Below are 16,722 nucleotides of genomic sequence, written 5' to 3' on the forward strand. Positions count from 1 at the left end.
GAGACTTCAAAGGAGACAAAGCAAGAAGTTTCATTGTTACTATCACAGAAAGAAGAAAATGAAGGTGAGCATCCAATTAGATAAGAAAGTCAGGTTTACCTGGATTAAAAAAAAAGGGTGGTTTGTCCTAGACAAAGAGCAGGAGATGTAAGGATATATCTAGGACAGATGACTATTCCCAAAGACAAAGTCTGCCTCAGAATCACTTCATCCTTAGCAATCACAGGTTCTGCTGCCATTTCTTGATAAAGCAACCTATCACTTCACCAAAGTTAAGAGATAAATTAGTGGAGAAGATTAAATGCCTCCCATTCGTTGCTCTGTCCAGTAGGCTGTATTCTTACCTAATCCACTCAAGGAACTTTTCATGAAGCAATCCATGCAGAGCATGGGATTTCTCTCCAAATGCAGAAGCTGTGTGTTCCCTGACCACTAAAGAAAGGAGGAAAGCTTTCATAATGGAATTGCTTAGTCCAGCTATACAGATCAGACTACTGCCATCTGTTTGATTTGTCCGCACTCCTTCACAGTCCTTTCTCTTACCACTGCAGGTTTATGGCAACACTAAGTGGGCCTGATCTGGTCTGGGAAAACACAATAAATATAGAATCACAGAATCATGGAATGGTTTAAATTGGAAGGGACCTCAAAGATCATTCAGTTCCAACCCCCCACCACAGGTAGGGACACATTCCACTAGAACAGGCTGCCCAAGGCCTCATCCATCCTGGCCTTGAACACCTCCAGGGAGGGAGCATCCACAAGCTGTGCCAGTGTCTCACTGCCCTCACTGCAAAGAACCCTTTCCTAACATCTAGTTTCAATCTCCCCTCTGCCAGTTTAAACCCATTCCCCCTTGTCCTGTCATTACAAGACCTTGTCAATAGTCCCTCCCCAGCCTTCCTGTAGCACCCTTCAGATACTGGAAGGCCACTCCAAAGTCTCCTCCAAGCCTTCTCCAGGCTGCAGAGCCCCAACTCTCAGCCTGTCCTCATAGCAGAGCTGCTGCAGCCCTCTGAGCACCTTCATGGCCTACTCTGAACTGGCTCAAATAGTTCCATGTCCTTCTTGTGTTGGGGGCTCCAGAACTGCACACAGGACTCCAGGTGGGGTCTCAGGAGAGCAGAGCCAAGGGGCAAAATTCCCTCCCTTGCCCTGCTGGCCACTAGTTTACTGAAGTTATTTTTGCCTAATTTGCAAAATACACTGTCCTATAGCTGTCCATGGTGGTATTGTTCTGGACTTCATTTACACATTTCTTTGTTAGAACCTTAAATTCTTTTACAAACATTGAGGAATAGTTTCCATCACCTCTGTTTAAGTCTCCTAAATTGTCAGTGTAAAGGAGGATTTTTTTAATGGTGATGACCTGTAGGTTGCATGACAAATCTAAGGATGTTTGTCTACTGGAGTGCTTAATTTTAAACATAAGACTTTTTTGTGACTTCAGTGGCATCTCACAAAGAATATCACACAAGACTCAATTTAAAAGTTGTGCAGATTACACATTTGTCATGTAACACAGCAAGCGGTCACATTGTCACATAGCAGAAGATTTCAGCATGTGAGTTGTCTCATTGATTCAAGTATTTTGATAGTGAATATGGCATTGAAACCTATTTACCATATGAATTAGAATGATCTTTATATCATTTTTCAGAAGAGAAATAGTGAATAATGTTATTTTGAGGTTGAGTGCAGGCATGCTCACAACACTCATGCTGCCATCTGCTTCATTTGTTTCACAGTTTCAAGGTTTTCTTCATAACAGGGTGACTGAGGTATGCAGCCAACAAAACCCAAGTCCTACAGTGTGCAGAGCACCTATTTGATGACAAATACCTTCATCCAACTTATTCATTCATTAAAATTTCCATTACCTTTCATTGTGTGTGGAGAAAGAATTCCGATTCCTGCCCTAGAAGAACAATGAAAATATTCATGCATTGTAGTGACTGGGCTAGGATTCAGATTCTGCCGAAGTAAGAAGCGAGCTTTTCAGTTTTTGACAGTCTATTATATTTTCATTAGAGACACTTAAGAAAGTACAGCCTTTCTATTTCAAAATAAGAAGTACTCATAAATGAATTCATTACTTTTAGCTTACTAGAAAGGCCATTCTGTAGAGAAAGGAAAATTCTGAATTTGGAAGCAAAGAGCATGACTGCAGCCTTTTGTAGAGCACTTTAGGGGAAAGGGGCTTGGGGGGCCTGGCAGACAGAAGAGTGAGCATGAGCCTGCAATATGCCCTGGTGGCCAAAAAGGCCAGTGGCATCCTGGGGCTAGCATGTCGAGAGATGCTCTTCTCCCCCTCTACTCTGCCCTAATGGGGCCACTTCTAGAATATTATGTCCAGTTCTGGGCCCCTCAGTTCAAGAAAGACCTCAGGGAACTGCTTGAAAGAGACAAGATGGCACAGAGCCACAAAGATGATGAAGGGAATGGAACATCTTCCTGCTGAAGAAAGGCTGAGGGAGCTGGGGCTCTTTAGCTTGGAGGAGAGGAGCCTGAGGGGTCACCTTGGCCATGTTCATAAAGATGTGCAGGGCAGTGTCACAGGGACAGAGTCAGGCACTGTCCAGTGATCAGACCAGTGGCAGTGGGTGCAAGCTGGAGCAGAGGAGCTTCCATGTGAACATAAGGAAAATTCTTTTTCACTGTGGGGTTGACAGAGCCCTGAAACAGGCTGCCCAGAGAGGTCGTGACGTCTCTTTCACTGGAGACATTCCAGACCTGCCTGGATGTGTTTCCGTGTGACCTACTCTAGGTGATCCTGCTCTGGCAGGGGGGTTGGACTGGATGATCTTTCCAGGTTCCTTCCAACCCCTAAAATCCTGTGCTCTTTTGTAGCTTTCATATATTACCTTTTGCCTGGGCATCTTTTGTCGATACCCATACACCAAACAGTAAGCTCTGCTTAATTCCCAGTGAGGGCAGCCCAGCCTGGCCTCAGACTGCTGCTTGCAAAGGCTAGGTTGATGTATAGAGGCACTTCTTCCCTATTTTAAACACACACCTCCCCCTCGTTTTAACTGCAAGGTAGTCATGGGATGTTCATCACTGACACATCATTTTAACAGCTATTAAAAACACATTTTTTAAAATGGCATCTGTGAAGGGAAAGTAGATTTCATGGAGTGATACCATTTTATCATAACTGAGACTTTTCATTTTATATAGGATTTTAGTGCAATATCAACCATGATGCTAGTTTACAGGAAATTAACCACTCATGCTTATGCCTATGTACATAAACAATACCTTCAAAACAGTCTCCTAGGATAGGCATGCTTAGGCAGAGCTGTAAGAAAACAAAGGCAGCAGAAATCCTTCAAATGAGTTTAACCTGCTGGATCAACCCAGCATACTGCTGGGTCACGCTCAGATGGTTGTCAACCAACACCCATAGGTCCTTTTCTGCCAGGCAACTTTCCAGCCACTCTGCTCCAAGCATTGCACGGGGTTGGTGTGACCCCAGTGCAAAACCCAGCACTTAGCTTTGTTAAGCATTCTACCACAGACTTTGATCCAGCCTGTCCAGATCCCTCTGCAGAGCCTTCCTACCCTCAAGCAGATCAACTCTCCCACCCAATTCGGTGTCACCTGCAAACTTAGTGAGTGTGCACTCAGTTTCCCTGTCCAGATCACTGGTAAAGACATTAAAGCGAACTAGCCCCCACACTGAACATCGCTTGTGACCAGCTGCCAGCTCAATTCACTACCAGTCTTTGAGCCTGGCCAGCCAGTTCTTAACCCAGTGAATCACGAACCCATTCAAGTCACAGGCAGTCAGTTTCTCCAGCAAGATGCTGTGGCAAACACTGACAAAGGCTTTACTGAAGTCCAGATATACAATATCCACAGCCTTTCCCTTATCCAGTAGGCAGGTCACCTTGTTGTAGAAGGAGATCAGGTTCATAAAGTAGGACCTGTCCTCCATGAACCCATGCCGCCACCGGGTTGCCCTGCACGTGCTGCATAACAGCACACAAGGTGACCCCACTCCATGACCTTCCCCAGTGTGGAGGTGAGACTGACAGGTCTGCAGATACCTGGGCCCTCCCTCCAGTCCATTCTTTGACTCTCCATAGGATGGGGCATTACTTCCCACAGTCTTTTATTTCACTGTAGTATCCAGGCCCGTAAAGACCAAGCATTCTCTTGGACATTCTCTTCACCTACTTCCTACTTTTCTCCCCCTCTCCCCTCCATGCTTAAAAATACTTTGCACAAGATGCAAGAAGGTCACAAGTTTATCAAACACAAATTTCAATGCCGATGCTGAGCTTATGTCTCTAACATAACCTGTTTGTGACAGTCCTGGAAAGTGACCCTGAAAAACCCTCTGACATTTATTAGCAAGCAGTACAGGCTTTGATGCCAGTTCCATTTCATCTTGTGTCTCAGAGCTCTCACTACCAAAAATGCTAGCAAGCATCTGTTATTTTAAAATAGTTCTGTATGTACACTGGATTCTCTGCCCTTTTCCTCCCTGGTTTTCTGATTTGTAAGAGCATACACAACCTCCTAACAAGGACCCTAGGAAATGGGACAGGTATTTTCAAAGCATCTTTTCCTAGTGAGACAAACAAAATGCGTTTCAGCTTAAATAGCTGAGAAATAGAAATGTAGGCTGAAAGTTTTAGCTACTGTATTCCAAGCAAAATGTCCAACTGTCTCAGAGCAAAAGGATGCTAAGAATGAATGCTTGTCTGACTGATAAGCCAAAAAAGGGAAATCATTTCATGGAAATTATTCTCACTTGACACAAAGTTACAGTCTCCTTAATGACTTACCAGTGACAGTCTCCCTGTGAGTCACACTAGGAAGCCACTTACACAGTGGAAACGTGTAAAAGAAAAGTCTTCAAGCAGCAAGCAAGAAGCACAAGATCTTGAACTGTCAGAGGTCCAATTGCTGTACTTTGGTAGATAGCTAAAGATGTCAGTTGGATTTTCAAAGATACTGTTCCTCTTAGGAGGAACCCTATAGCAGCTACCCCTACAGTCATCTGCTTCCCATGTTACATCAGATGCCTACTGTTCACTTCTGGGCGTGTCTAAAAGTTGCCAGTGTATGCAGAGCTGAATTTTCCATGTCTAGCAGGATCCACAAGCACAGTTCCCCCCCACCTCTATGGTCTGAGGAACAGTATCCTAGAAGCATGCAGTAGGCATATGCAGTGGGTTCCCAAAATCACTAGCCACAAAATGCAGAACACTAGATAGCAAATTCTTCTAATTCTTCAACAGAGTGCTTTAAATTCTGGCCTGAGGAATACTTCATTAATCTTCCAAATTTTGTTGGTCAATCTGTTTCACTTCACATAAATAAGTCAAAAATATCTGTGATAAAAAGAGAAGCAATGAGTAAGATTCTGCAGCCCTGTGGCACGAACATTCACTGAGGGGCAGAGACACCTGGATCCCAGCCCCTGTTCCAAAGGCTAGTTTACACAAAATGTATAAAGTAAACGTTGAATATAAGACAAAAAGGTATTTAAAATATGTAAAACAGCCACTGGAGCAGGGACAGGTGTCCCTACAACCTTGTGAGCTTCCCTGCTTTCTAGAGTTGCCACCTTCTTTGCCTCTGTGAGCTGCACACCCAAGCCCTTATGGATCTGGAAGCCACAACACAGATCTATGCCTGTATACTGGGGATGGAGTGAGACAGGAACTCTCAACAGGAGCCAACTGTTGCACTTCAGGAATTTCACCGTCCCGTTACTGGATCACACTGCATTTGCCATGCAGCTGGGTCCTAGATCAATGGAGTAAGATCACATTCCGTAGCATGGGATGCCAGACTTCACAGATTACTCCACAACCCACTGCACTCAGCCACAGCACCAGAGCTAATCACACAAATAAGATACCTCTAGAAACTGTCCTTGACCTGCTCAAGAGCCATGCATAGTTCAGGATTTTGTAATCCTCTTCTCAAAGAGACATCTCTATTATTTTCTCCTGATTTAGAGAAGTTCTTCTTTGCCACATATCAATGATTAAAGCAAGTTGGTTTTCTTTAGTAGTATCTAGTGTATGTGTCAATGTTTTGTAGGCAATCATACTGTCTTTCAAAGCAAAGAATCCTTAATTATTTCCTGTATTTTGACCCCATTTCATGTTAGAGGGGAGGGCAGGGGTGTGAATGGCCTTCTCCACAGCTTCTACTATCGACTAGTGCTGAAGGCATGATACAAGAAGGTGTGAGAAGGGTCTGGGGGCAGGAAAAGGATTTGAACTCGGTTGACTGTACTTTTTATTCTATAACTTTTCAATGTAAAATCCAAAAGCCAACACCAAAGAAGGGAGAATAAGCCATGACTTGCTTTCACCCTTTTCCTTACACCCAGGTGTATTCCTTCTTTACTGGGCTGCTGCAGGATAATGTTTTCTTGCTCACCATCTGTTTGGCTTTGTACATCCCTTGTGTTGTAACTCCCTTCTAGGGATTTGGTCACAAGTGACTGAGATATTAATATATCAAAAATACTTGTAATTCCAAGATGATTTAAATACATACATTTTAATACTGTTTGGTTTTCAGATGTTTAAATACTATCTCCCTTACCACCACCAAAAGGAGCATGTGACACCATCCATTTCTAAGACTCCATTCTCCTGTGTAGTATCAGAACACTTACAGATATTATGTAATGTATGTGCACAGATTTTAACACTGAAAGACCTCATACCTGTTAATGACACACTAAAAAATCACATGTGCTCAAGAGGCTTGCAGGCTCACAGACACGGGAGCAAGACTTAGGCAACGTACAGATGGATTTAACCCAAATAAAATCAAGGGAACTGCATATTCCTGTCTCAAATATGAATTAAATCACACAGTCATTCATATCAATTCAAAACCACAAGCAACTTTGTGGAGGTTAATGGAATTCATTTTATAGCCAAACTAACTGCTTCAGTCTGTTTCCAGGTCTAATTCAGGAACCACATGGAGAGAGGCACAGAAAGATAAGAAGGCATTGCATGCCATTACTCACCATCTCTTCAGTCAAACCGTGCTGAGTTGAACAAGGAATGGGTCCTGGGTCCGATGGCATTCACAGGACAGAGCTCTTGGAAGAGACAGCGTGGACTGCCACAGCATCTGGCTCCCAGGGAACGCACGGAAAGATCTTCCCGGTGTCTTTGGCAGACGAAGACAGCAAGTAGTTGACTGGTGAGGAAGAACAGTGAATGAAGATAAATAAGTGCCTGAGAAGTGAAAGCCTGTTTTGAGAAAAGGGACAAAAAGTGAATAATGTAAGGACAGATGGTAAAGGCACAAGTGCTACAGATGTCCAAGATGCTGACATGCAGATTTCGATTGCAAGGCAAAGTCTTACATTTAGGAAGAGTTGGAGGTTTTGCCCTAGGTTTCATTACCTTATAATGTGTTGCTATTCCAGCTGGAGTTTTACCAACCAGATCCTTTCTTGGTATAAATTATCAAAATGTAAATGTATAGTAAATTATATGGCATGAGTTTACTACAGATATGTAGATGAACTTACACACTGTAGAGCTATGTTCTCAGAGAACCTGCCCTGCACTTTCCTGCACCTGCAGAGAGCTGTGAATGGGAGGATCGTTACAGGCATTGAGACTCTAAGCCACATGTTCCAGAAATTGAGACATTTCATCTTTGATTGGCTGTCCTCTAAAGGCAGGAAAAGGGAAAGGAAGGGTCCATGTTTGAGCTGGCATGTGCCACACAAATCCTTGCCTAGTCAGTGCCAGGCCTCTGGCACCGAGGCCGTTGTGCTCTTCACCTAGGGCTATTACCACAGACCAGGTGAATGCAAAGCCAGATACAGAAGTACAGGGCAGGCTGAAGTGCTAAAGGAAATATGGTTGTGAAATGGGAGTGCATGCAAAGGCTGTAAATATAGGTATGGCAGCAAGTGTTAATTCAAAGTTTGAGTCACAAAAAATCTATAATTCAGGCAAGACTCTCTTAAGGAATCACAGTTGTAAAGGTAGTGAATTAATCTGCTGACTAGAACTTGCTCCAGCTGCACATGCAGCTACACTGGCATGACTGAGTAACAGGAGCCTGAAAGTCTCCGAGAATGTTCAGAGTGACATTTGGGATAACAGGGGTGAATTTCAGACAGATCTTTCATATGTCCACTTGCTACTCTGTATTTTTGGCTCCAAGTGCACGCCAAGATCAAATTCCCAGACTTTCTCAGTGCCCCAGCAAATATTGTTAAACCCAGATTCGGAATGTTCCTAGAACAGACAAAGCACATTGCTGTGCGTGTCTGCTGTCACACTAACCTGCTCAGACAGCAGGTCGCTAACCAAGGGTGCTGTGCAGAGCCTTGCACAGCTTTGGAGCACGTTTTGTCACAAACAGTAAGGGAGGACAGGAATACATTCACAATGTCATTGCTTCTTCAAGAAGGGGAAGTAGTTAATTTGCAGGTGATACGAAGCAAAGTGGTGCGGTTGATAAGCCTGAAGGGTGGGTGTCATCCAGAGGGACTTAGAGAGGCTGGCGAGGAGACCTGAGGAGAATCTCATGAGGTTCAGTAAGGCAAAACATAAGGTCCTGCACCAAGGTTGGGACAATCCTCACTGTCAGTACAGGCTGGGGGACGATGGTGAGATTAAGAGCAGCTCTGAAGAAAAGGACTTCAGAGTTCTGGCGAATGAGAAGCTGGACATGAGCCAGCAGTGGGCACCTGCAGACCAGAAGGCCAGTGGCATCCTGGGCTGCATCTAAAAAACCATGGCGAGCAGGTACAGAGAAGTGATTCTGCTACTCTGCTTTGGCAAGACCTTACCTGGAGTATTGCATTCAGCCCTGCAGCCCTCAACGCAGGAAGGACAGGGACCTAACAGAGCAGGTCCAGAGAAGAGCCTCAAAAATGATCAGAGGGCTGCAACACCTCAGCTGTGAGGACAGGCTGAAGAAGCTGGGGTTGTTCAGCCTGGAGAGAGAACGCTCCAGGGAAACCTAACGGTGGCCTTCCAGGTACATGAAGGGAGCTTACAAGAAGGATGGAGAGAGATAGTTTGCAAAGGCCTGCAGTGGTAGGATGAGGGACAAGGGTATGTATAGGGAAAAATAAGTAAGTGAAAGAACTGAAGAAAGAGAAAGAGGAACTGTGAACCAAATTTACATATATTTAATGACATGATGATACTAACAGTTTCAGAACATTGTTTATGCTACTGTCTCCAGATTTTTCAGTTAAGGGTGAAAGACTACTTAAAGCTCTCTCTTGCAATATAATGTATTGAAAATCACTAATAAACAGTTAAAGCTCATTAAAGGAGAACATATATGCTGAATAAAGTAATTGCAATAAGAAGAAATATTTTTTTTACTGACATGTAAGATAACCTTAAACCACCTATGTATTGTCTACATAGCATCCCAGTACTTTCTGGAAATACACCCTACAGTTTTCAGAATCATTTAGGTTGGGAAAAAACTTCACAATCACAGAGTCCAACCATAAGCCTAAGACTGCCAAGTCCACCATTGAGACATGTCCCTAAGCACCACAGCTACACCTGTACAAGTATATATACTTTTGTATAAAGACACAAAAAGACATGTTCAGCCTGGAGAAGAGGAGGCTCGGGGGAGACCTTATTGCTCTCTACAACTACCTGAAAGGAGGTTGTAGCCAGATGGGGTTGGTCTCTTCTCCCACGCACCCAGTGACAGAATAAGAGGACACAGCCTCAGGCTGTGCCAGGGAAGGTTCAGACTGGATGTTAGGAAAAAGCTCTTCACAGAAAGAGTGATTGGCATTGGAATGGGCTGCCCACAGAAGTTGTGGAGTCACCATCTCCAGGGGAGACTGGATGAGGCAATTAGTGCCATGGTTTAGTTAATGAGAAGGTGTTAGGTTAGACTCAATGATCTCAAAAGTTTTTTCCAGCCTGGTTAATTCTGAGATCTGGACAGGCTGAGAGGTGGGTTAAACCAAACCCTGAGAAGTTCAGTAAGGACAAGTGCAAAGTCCTCCAGCTAGGGAGAAATAACAACAGGCACTAGTACAGGTTGGGGGCTGCCCAGTGGAAAGCGGCTCCGTGGGAAAAGACTTTGGAGTGCTGCTGGACAGCAAGTTCTGCATGGGCCAGCAATGTGCCCTTGTGGCCAAGAGAGCCAATGGCAGCTTGGGGTGCATCAGGAAAAGTGTGGCCAGCAGAGCTAGGGAGATTCTTCTCCCCCTCTACTCTGCCCTGCCAAGACCACACCTAGAATACTGTGTCCAGTTTTGAGCTCCCCAGTTCAAGAGAGACAGGGACCTGCTGGAGAGAGCTGCAGAGAACCACCAGGATGACTGGGGAGGACTTGAGCATCTCCCCTATGGAGAGAGACTGAGAGCCCTGGGGCCGTTTAGTCTGGATAAGAGAAGGCTGAGAGGGAATCTGATCAATGTATGCAAATATCTGAAGAGTGGGTGGCAAGTGGCTGGGGCCAATCTCTTTTTGGTGGTCAGCATCAATGAGACAAGGACAAATGGCTACAAACAGGAATACAGTAGGTTTCACCTCAACATGAGGAGGAACTTCTTTACAGTGAAGGTGACAGAGCCCTGGAGCAGGCTGCCCAGAGAGGCTGTGGAGTCTCCTTCTCTGGAGACTTTCAAAACCTGACTGGATGTGTTCCTGAGCAAACTACCCTGGGGGACCCTGCCTTAGCAGGGAGGTTGGACTCACTGACCTCTGGAGGTCCCTTCCAACCTCTAAAGTTCTGTGATACAATAAGGATAACCTAAAACAAGCTTCTAATTTCTGTTTCTTCTAACTGTTATTCCACACTTGTTGAAAAGTTTCAGATTTCCAAAGTTCCAGAATTTAGGCATCTTCAAGGAGGAAGGCAATTAGGCTTTCTCAGTTAAGCATATGATATTCTTCATTAAGCCAATGAAAGTCTCATTCACATACCCTCTGGCCCATTTTTTTTTCATCCTGCTGCCATTTAGCAGCATGGAATTATGCAAGCATTGTGCCTCCAATAGTGAACAAAGCTATTCTATAATTACTATTAAACAAACAAACGGAACAATACAAAATAGGGCAGTCAAAAGCCAAACACACTGCTGTGTGTAAATACTAGGTTACTATTCAAAATGTTAGTCCTTGGCTAAATAAAAAACTAGTTTGTTTTACTCTTCCCTGAGCAGCTGAGTCATGGGCACAAGCCCTGAAAGCCACCCAATTTTAGACTTTCAAGTCGATTTCTAACCTCCTTACACATTTTCCACCATCCTTAAATGACAGAAGTCCTTAGCTGTCACTGTTTTCAAAGAGCTTTTAACAGTTATCTCTGTTACCAGTCAGTAAGAACAGCATGTGTATAAGTAGCCCAAATTTTCTCAGAGTCACACTAAACATAGGCACTACATTTTAGTCATTCATACATCTTTTAGTTACTTTGTGGGCTTGCTTTTTTGAAAAACACATTAGCAGTTAGAAGAGTTTTCAAATTTAAGCTATTTTGGAACAGAGCAGGAAATTACATCTTGGTCATGGCAACGTACATGACAAATTGGTTTTACAGAATCACGGAAGGTACAGGGCTGGAAGGAACTTGGAAAGGTCATTACATGTTTCCATCACTCCTTTGTAATACTAGGGGGAGAGGAGGAGAGGAAGCTCTCAATGAAGGAAGGCAATTAACATAGCATGAGATTCAGCTGAATTAACACAGCATGAGATTTAGTTGAAATCCAATTTTCACCAGGAAAATCATTCTTCTGTTGAGAAAACAATCGGCTCTAGTGCTAAGCAAATGACATAAACTTTACACAAACTATTCAACCAGAATGAAGACTAAGATGACTGCTATAAATCATCTATAAAGTGGCAAGAATCTTCCAGTCATTTAGAAACAATTCTTACACTTTGGGGTTAGCATATCCTAGTGGGAATTTACCACTGGAATGATATGCAGATGCCAGGAATGCTAAGATTAGGCAGGCAGAGTCCCTGAGCAAGAACAACAGGGAATACAATTTATTATTGCATCTCATAGCCAAAGTTAGAAAGGCTTTTAAAAAGTTAATTTCCTATATATAGAGAGGCAGTTATAGCTTCTTTAAATTAGGAATATTCCCTGTGACTGGATTGTCCCCAGGAAAATCTGTAATTGTTCACCCTATATGTCTGTTATCATCTTCTCAGTGATGGAAAATGATTGGGCCACCTGCAATACTGTGTCCAGTTTTGGGCTCTCCAGTTCAAGAGTGACAGGGACCTGCTGGAAAGAGTTCAGTGGAGAGCCACGAGGATGACTGAGGAACTTGAGCATTTCCCCTATGGAGAGAGACTAAGAGCCCTGGGGCTGTTTAATCTGGAGGAGACCGAGAGGAGATCTAATCGATGTATGCAAGTATCTGAGGGGTGGCTGTCAAGTGGCTGGGGCCAACCTCTTTTTGGTGGTCAGCAGCAATAAGGAGCACTGGATACAAATTCAAACACAGAAGATTTCACCTTAACGTGAAGAGAAACTTCTGTACAGTGAGGGTGACAGAGCCCTGGAGCAGGCTGCCCAGAGAGGCTGTGGAGTCTCCTTCTCTGGAGGCTTTCAAAACCTGCCTGGATGCATTCCTGTGTGAACTACCCGAGGGGACCCTGCCTTGGCAGGGAGGTTGAACTCGCTGATCTCTGGACATCCTTTCCAGCTTCTAAGGTTGTGTGATTCTATGACCATACTTGATTAGGAAATGATCTAGGTTACCAAAACTCTTTCAGAAATCTGTTCAATCAGCAGCGTGATAGATAACGTAGGAAACAACAGCAAAAGGCAGAAGGATGATGTCTTAGTTCCTAAACACCTTTCAGCAAAACTATCTGAGCACAGAAAAAGCCAAGAGGCTTCTTGCTCTCGGGTAGTCAGAGAACCAGAGTCAAATCTTCACGTAGTAGTAAGAGTAACACAAAATGACTGTAGGGGAAATGCACTTCACATATATGTGTGTGTATACGTACATGTACACCTCCTGTACGAGAACTGAGTATACTGAAGGTGAGTTATATCAAGTGGAAGAGAAACCAAGCACTGTCATGTGGATTGGTTTCACGCACTTTTTGCTTGCTGAAGAGTCACAACTTTGGCTTTTCTTGGCTTCCCTTTAAGATAATTTTACTTTCTACAGCTATTTATTTCCTTTACCTTCCATCTGGCTATAAAATACTTATTTGGACAAGCGAGACACACTGCAGCTCACAGGTGTCCTGACACAGATCCCACCAGTGCTGGGTGTGAAGGCTATAATTACACAAAGGGTCACACATGAGCTTCCTAGAACAGGGTCAAAGGTCAGGAGTAGCTTTTACAATGCCTGGAGGGAATATACGTGTGCAAAGTGATTTCACATCTCTCTATCAGAAGACGTTTCCTTTGCTACCAGCACAGGCTGGATACATCACTTCTGCATAATGCAATTGGAACAACCAACCAACCCTCAAAAAAACCCAAGTAGTTTTGATGGAGCCATCAACAATGCAAGGAGAAGGCTGCAGAGCAGAACAGGTAAACAGCTCTCCTGAAAGGAAACAGTGCCAAAGGCACGGGAGGAGGAGGCAGAGCGGGAGAGGTGTGGCACCGAGAGGAAAGAAGAGGCAGAAGAGCAGCAGGAAGCAGCAGCCTCTAGGAGGGATTAGGTCACATGAAAGCCACTGCCACAGAACTCCCCTGTGAATATCAAGGCTCCTTGTCACTGGGAGACGTTATTTCTCTTCTCATTTGCGTCCTGAAACAGTATCCAAATCCACAAGCCCAGACAAGCAGATATAGTTTTTTTCTCGGTTTTTTTGTCCAGACATATTATTATATTTTGGATATTTGGATCAGAGCTTCCCAAATATACATAATTTCAAACACAAAGTTTTATTTCAAGCATAACTTCAACACATATAAAATTTGGGTTAACCAGTTGGAAGCTGAAACTCCAGTAATCTACATTTTTCATAACAACCTTTGTTACTTGGGTTCTAAGAGGATCAGCTAAAAGAATTATGTCCTTAGGAAAGAGTAACCACATTGTATTGCTGTCAGCTGCCAAACAGATGTCACCTGCCTCAAGCACCCACCAAGTTTTAGTGACCGTCAAGGTAAAGAGGCACCGGGTCTGGTTTGAGAGAGCAGTGCCCATGCCCGTGGAGCCTCACCGGGTTGCAGTTCACCTTCACAAGCCTGGCAGCCCTCTACCCCAGCAAGCAAGCTCCCAGGTCTGAGATTTCTGTCACAGAGAGGTAATGACTGGAATCACATAGCTCAGATGCCTATTGCAATTCTCCGCTGGCACTCCTCCGCAGGAAAAGTCGTGCTTTTTGTGGCTTTGGTTATCATTCCTCAGTGCTGCAGAAAGGCAGCTGTGTGCTGGCACGCAGACCCTGCAGCAGTCCAGCTCCTCACTGGTGTTAGCACACAATGCGTCAGGGTCGTGCTACGAAGTGAAGCTGCCTCATTAGCATCTCTCGACTGAAAATGGATAAAACTTAAAATGAATCCATCTGTTTTCAGTACTGCTTTGTTTATACTTTCTAATGCTGAGTTTTGGCAGGCCCAGGCACTATTTATTCATCACTGGTGTCACTTATCCATTCATCTAGCCACCGAGGTTTGAATAGGAGTGTTCACTTACTCGGGCACAATTTTCCCTTCATCTTTGTTTGTCCTTTTGGGTATAAGTGCCAAATACATATTTGAAAGTGAAATCCTGAGCAGCAGTCATGTGAAAGATTGGATGGGAAGGGAAAGGGAATAAGGTGTGTTTGATGGCATTCAAACTGTAGTTTCTGTCTACAGATCCCGCTTTTTGTTTTCTTATGTAATGATCTTTCTCCACTGTACTGGGAACCTCTCCCTTACGCTGGGAAAGAGCAAGCTGTCTTGGCACCTGTTTGCAATTTGCATTTTTGGCAGTGGTCTTTATTCTTAGACATATGCAAACCTCACCTGCGAGCTACAGAAAGGAATCCCTTTGAGACTCAAATCAAGGAAGAAGAGAATTCCGAGGTGGAGGGACACACATAGAAAAGAGCTGTTATCAAAAGACAAGCAAAAGAATAGTAAATGCAGTGTGCACACCGCATAATCTCTCCACAAAGACAGAGAATAGTAGTGGTGGGGAGCACTTGCTGAAAAAAAGCATTTCCAGAGAAGCTGATTATGCCTGTTCAGGACTTTAGTAATTTCCCAGGATATAGATGATGGTTTCAGTCATAGCCCTTAGAGGATGTCGAGAAAACATAGCTTAATTTTCTAATGAAAAATGTCTAAAAAGATTATGAGATTACAGAAGTGACAGCGAAAAGTCCTTCATTCACCAACTGCACGATGAAGCTTCTCCTTTCCCCCTGACAATCCTCACTATGCAGGAGTCACAAGGGACAAACTATTGTGGAAACATCAAAACGTTTTTAAAGAATATCTGTCGCATTTAGAAGTCATGAGGTCCTCATGAGGTGTTTGATTTGCAGTATAAGATGTCTGAGCCTAAATATTTGTCTAGATATAGCTGATATTTCAGCTTGCAGCATTGCACCTATTTCTGTGAATGCTTTAATGACTAGTCCAAATCTTTGCTAGAGCTGTAGTCCACCAATTCATTAATTTCTTCACACCATAAATTCCCTTGGAACTGAACCTCTGCTCACCACAGTGCCTCTACTGTTCTTGCTGGCAATGCAGTTGGGCAGGAATCCCTCAAGGGCCAATATCATTGTCAATAAATTCTATCATGCTCTGCAGAGGACGTGCTGTCTGTATGATAGTGTATATCAGACACGATGTGGGGACCAGGAGATTATGGCTGGCAAGAAAGAATACTCTTTGTTTTTAAGTAAACTTCTATTTATATAACCCCTACTTGAATCAGAAATTACTTCAAGGCTTCTGTGAAACTACAGCACTGATGCAGTTGCACAGATTCAGAAATGGAGCTTTTTATTATGCCTAAGTAGTTGCAACAGAATCATCTGATAGCTAATCAAGACATAAGGAATGCATTCATGTTTGAAAAAAAAATCACCAGAGGTACAAATGACTTAGCACAAAAGTGAGGTACACTTTTCATCCCTCAGCTGCCCTTGGCTCTCCCACAGCACACCCCTCTGTCAGCTCAGAACCACGGTTATTCTGGTGGTTGAAGATCTGCCTGTTCTATTTAATTCCCAACTAGACACTCTGTGGGTCAGATATAGCTTCTCCTTTTGAGAGAGAGCACCCACATTTTTCATTCAGCTAACTTCTGACTGTATCACTTCTCAAGGGTAAACTGAATTTCAGATCTGACAGACTCCCCACCTTCGTGCTCTGAGACTTTTCTGCACCTTTCTTAAGTCATTTTATTAAGTCTTTCAAATCTAAGTCAAGGAAAAACATGGTTTCTATGCTTTGCATTCTGACTTTTGTTTTCCCTCACACAGGTGGAGGGAAATATTTCCTTTCAAATGAACTCTAGAGACAATCTGGCTCTTTCTTCCTGCCAGCAGAAGCATCATTTTGACTGCACACAAGCAAAACTGGAAGATCACCTGCTCAGGCACACCAAGTAGGACCCACTTGCAGACATCTTTGTTTTGAAGGCAGTGGTGCACCAATGTATTATTAGGGTTCAGAATGCTAATATGCCCTTACCTTCATCCTCCCTTGTACTTTTTGCAGTCAGTTTGTATTTCAGCAGCATACCTCCTAAAACATCACAGATATGCATGTGGGAGCTCATTTTAAAAT

At 43.6% G+C, this 16,722-nt stretch overlaps 1 protein-coding gene across 3 annotated transcripts in view; it reads right to left on the bottom strand.

Moving 5' to 3' along the window:
* Window positions 1-7,152, bottom strand: part of PDE3A (phosphodiesterase 3A) — a 248,606-nt gene extending 241,454 nt beyond the window's left edge. For all 3 annotated transcript variants that reach the window (XM_064155556.1, XM_064155559.1, XM_064155558.1), the window contains exon 1: window positions 7,013-7,152. In XM_064155556.1, coding sequence (XP_064011626.1) covers window positions 7,013-7,072 — 60 coding nt within the window. In that variant the 5' untranslated portion in view covers window positions 7,073-7,152. The remainder of the gene's footprint in view (window positions 1-7,012) is intronic.
* Window positions 7,153-16,722: the final 9,570 nt, after the last annotated feature.

Source organism: Pogoniulus pusillus, chromosome 15 (genome assembly GCF_015220805.1).
Source record: "Pogoniulus pusillus isolate bPogPus1 chromosome 15, bPogPus1.pri, whole genome shotgun sequence".
In the NCBI taxonomy this organism is placed as follows: domain Eukaryota; kingdom Metazoa; phylum Chordata; class Aves; order Piciformes; family Lybiidae; genus Pogoniulus; species Pogoniulus pusillus.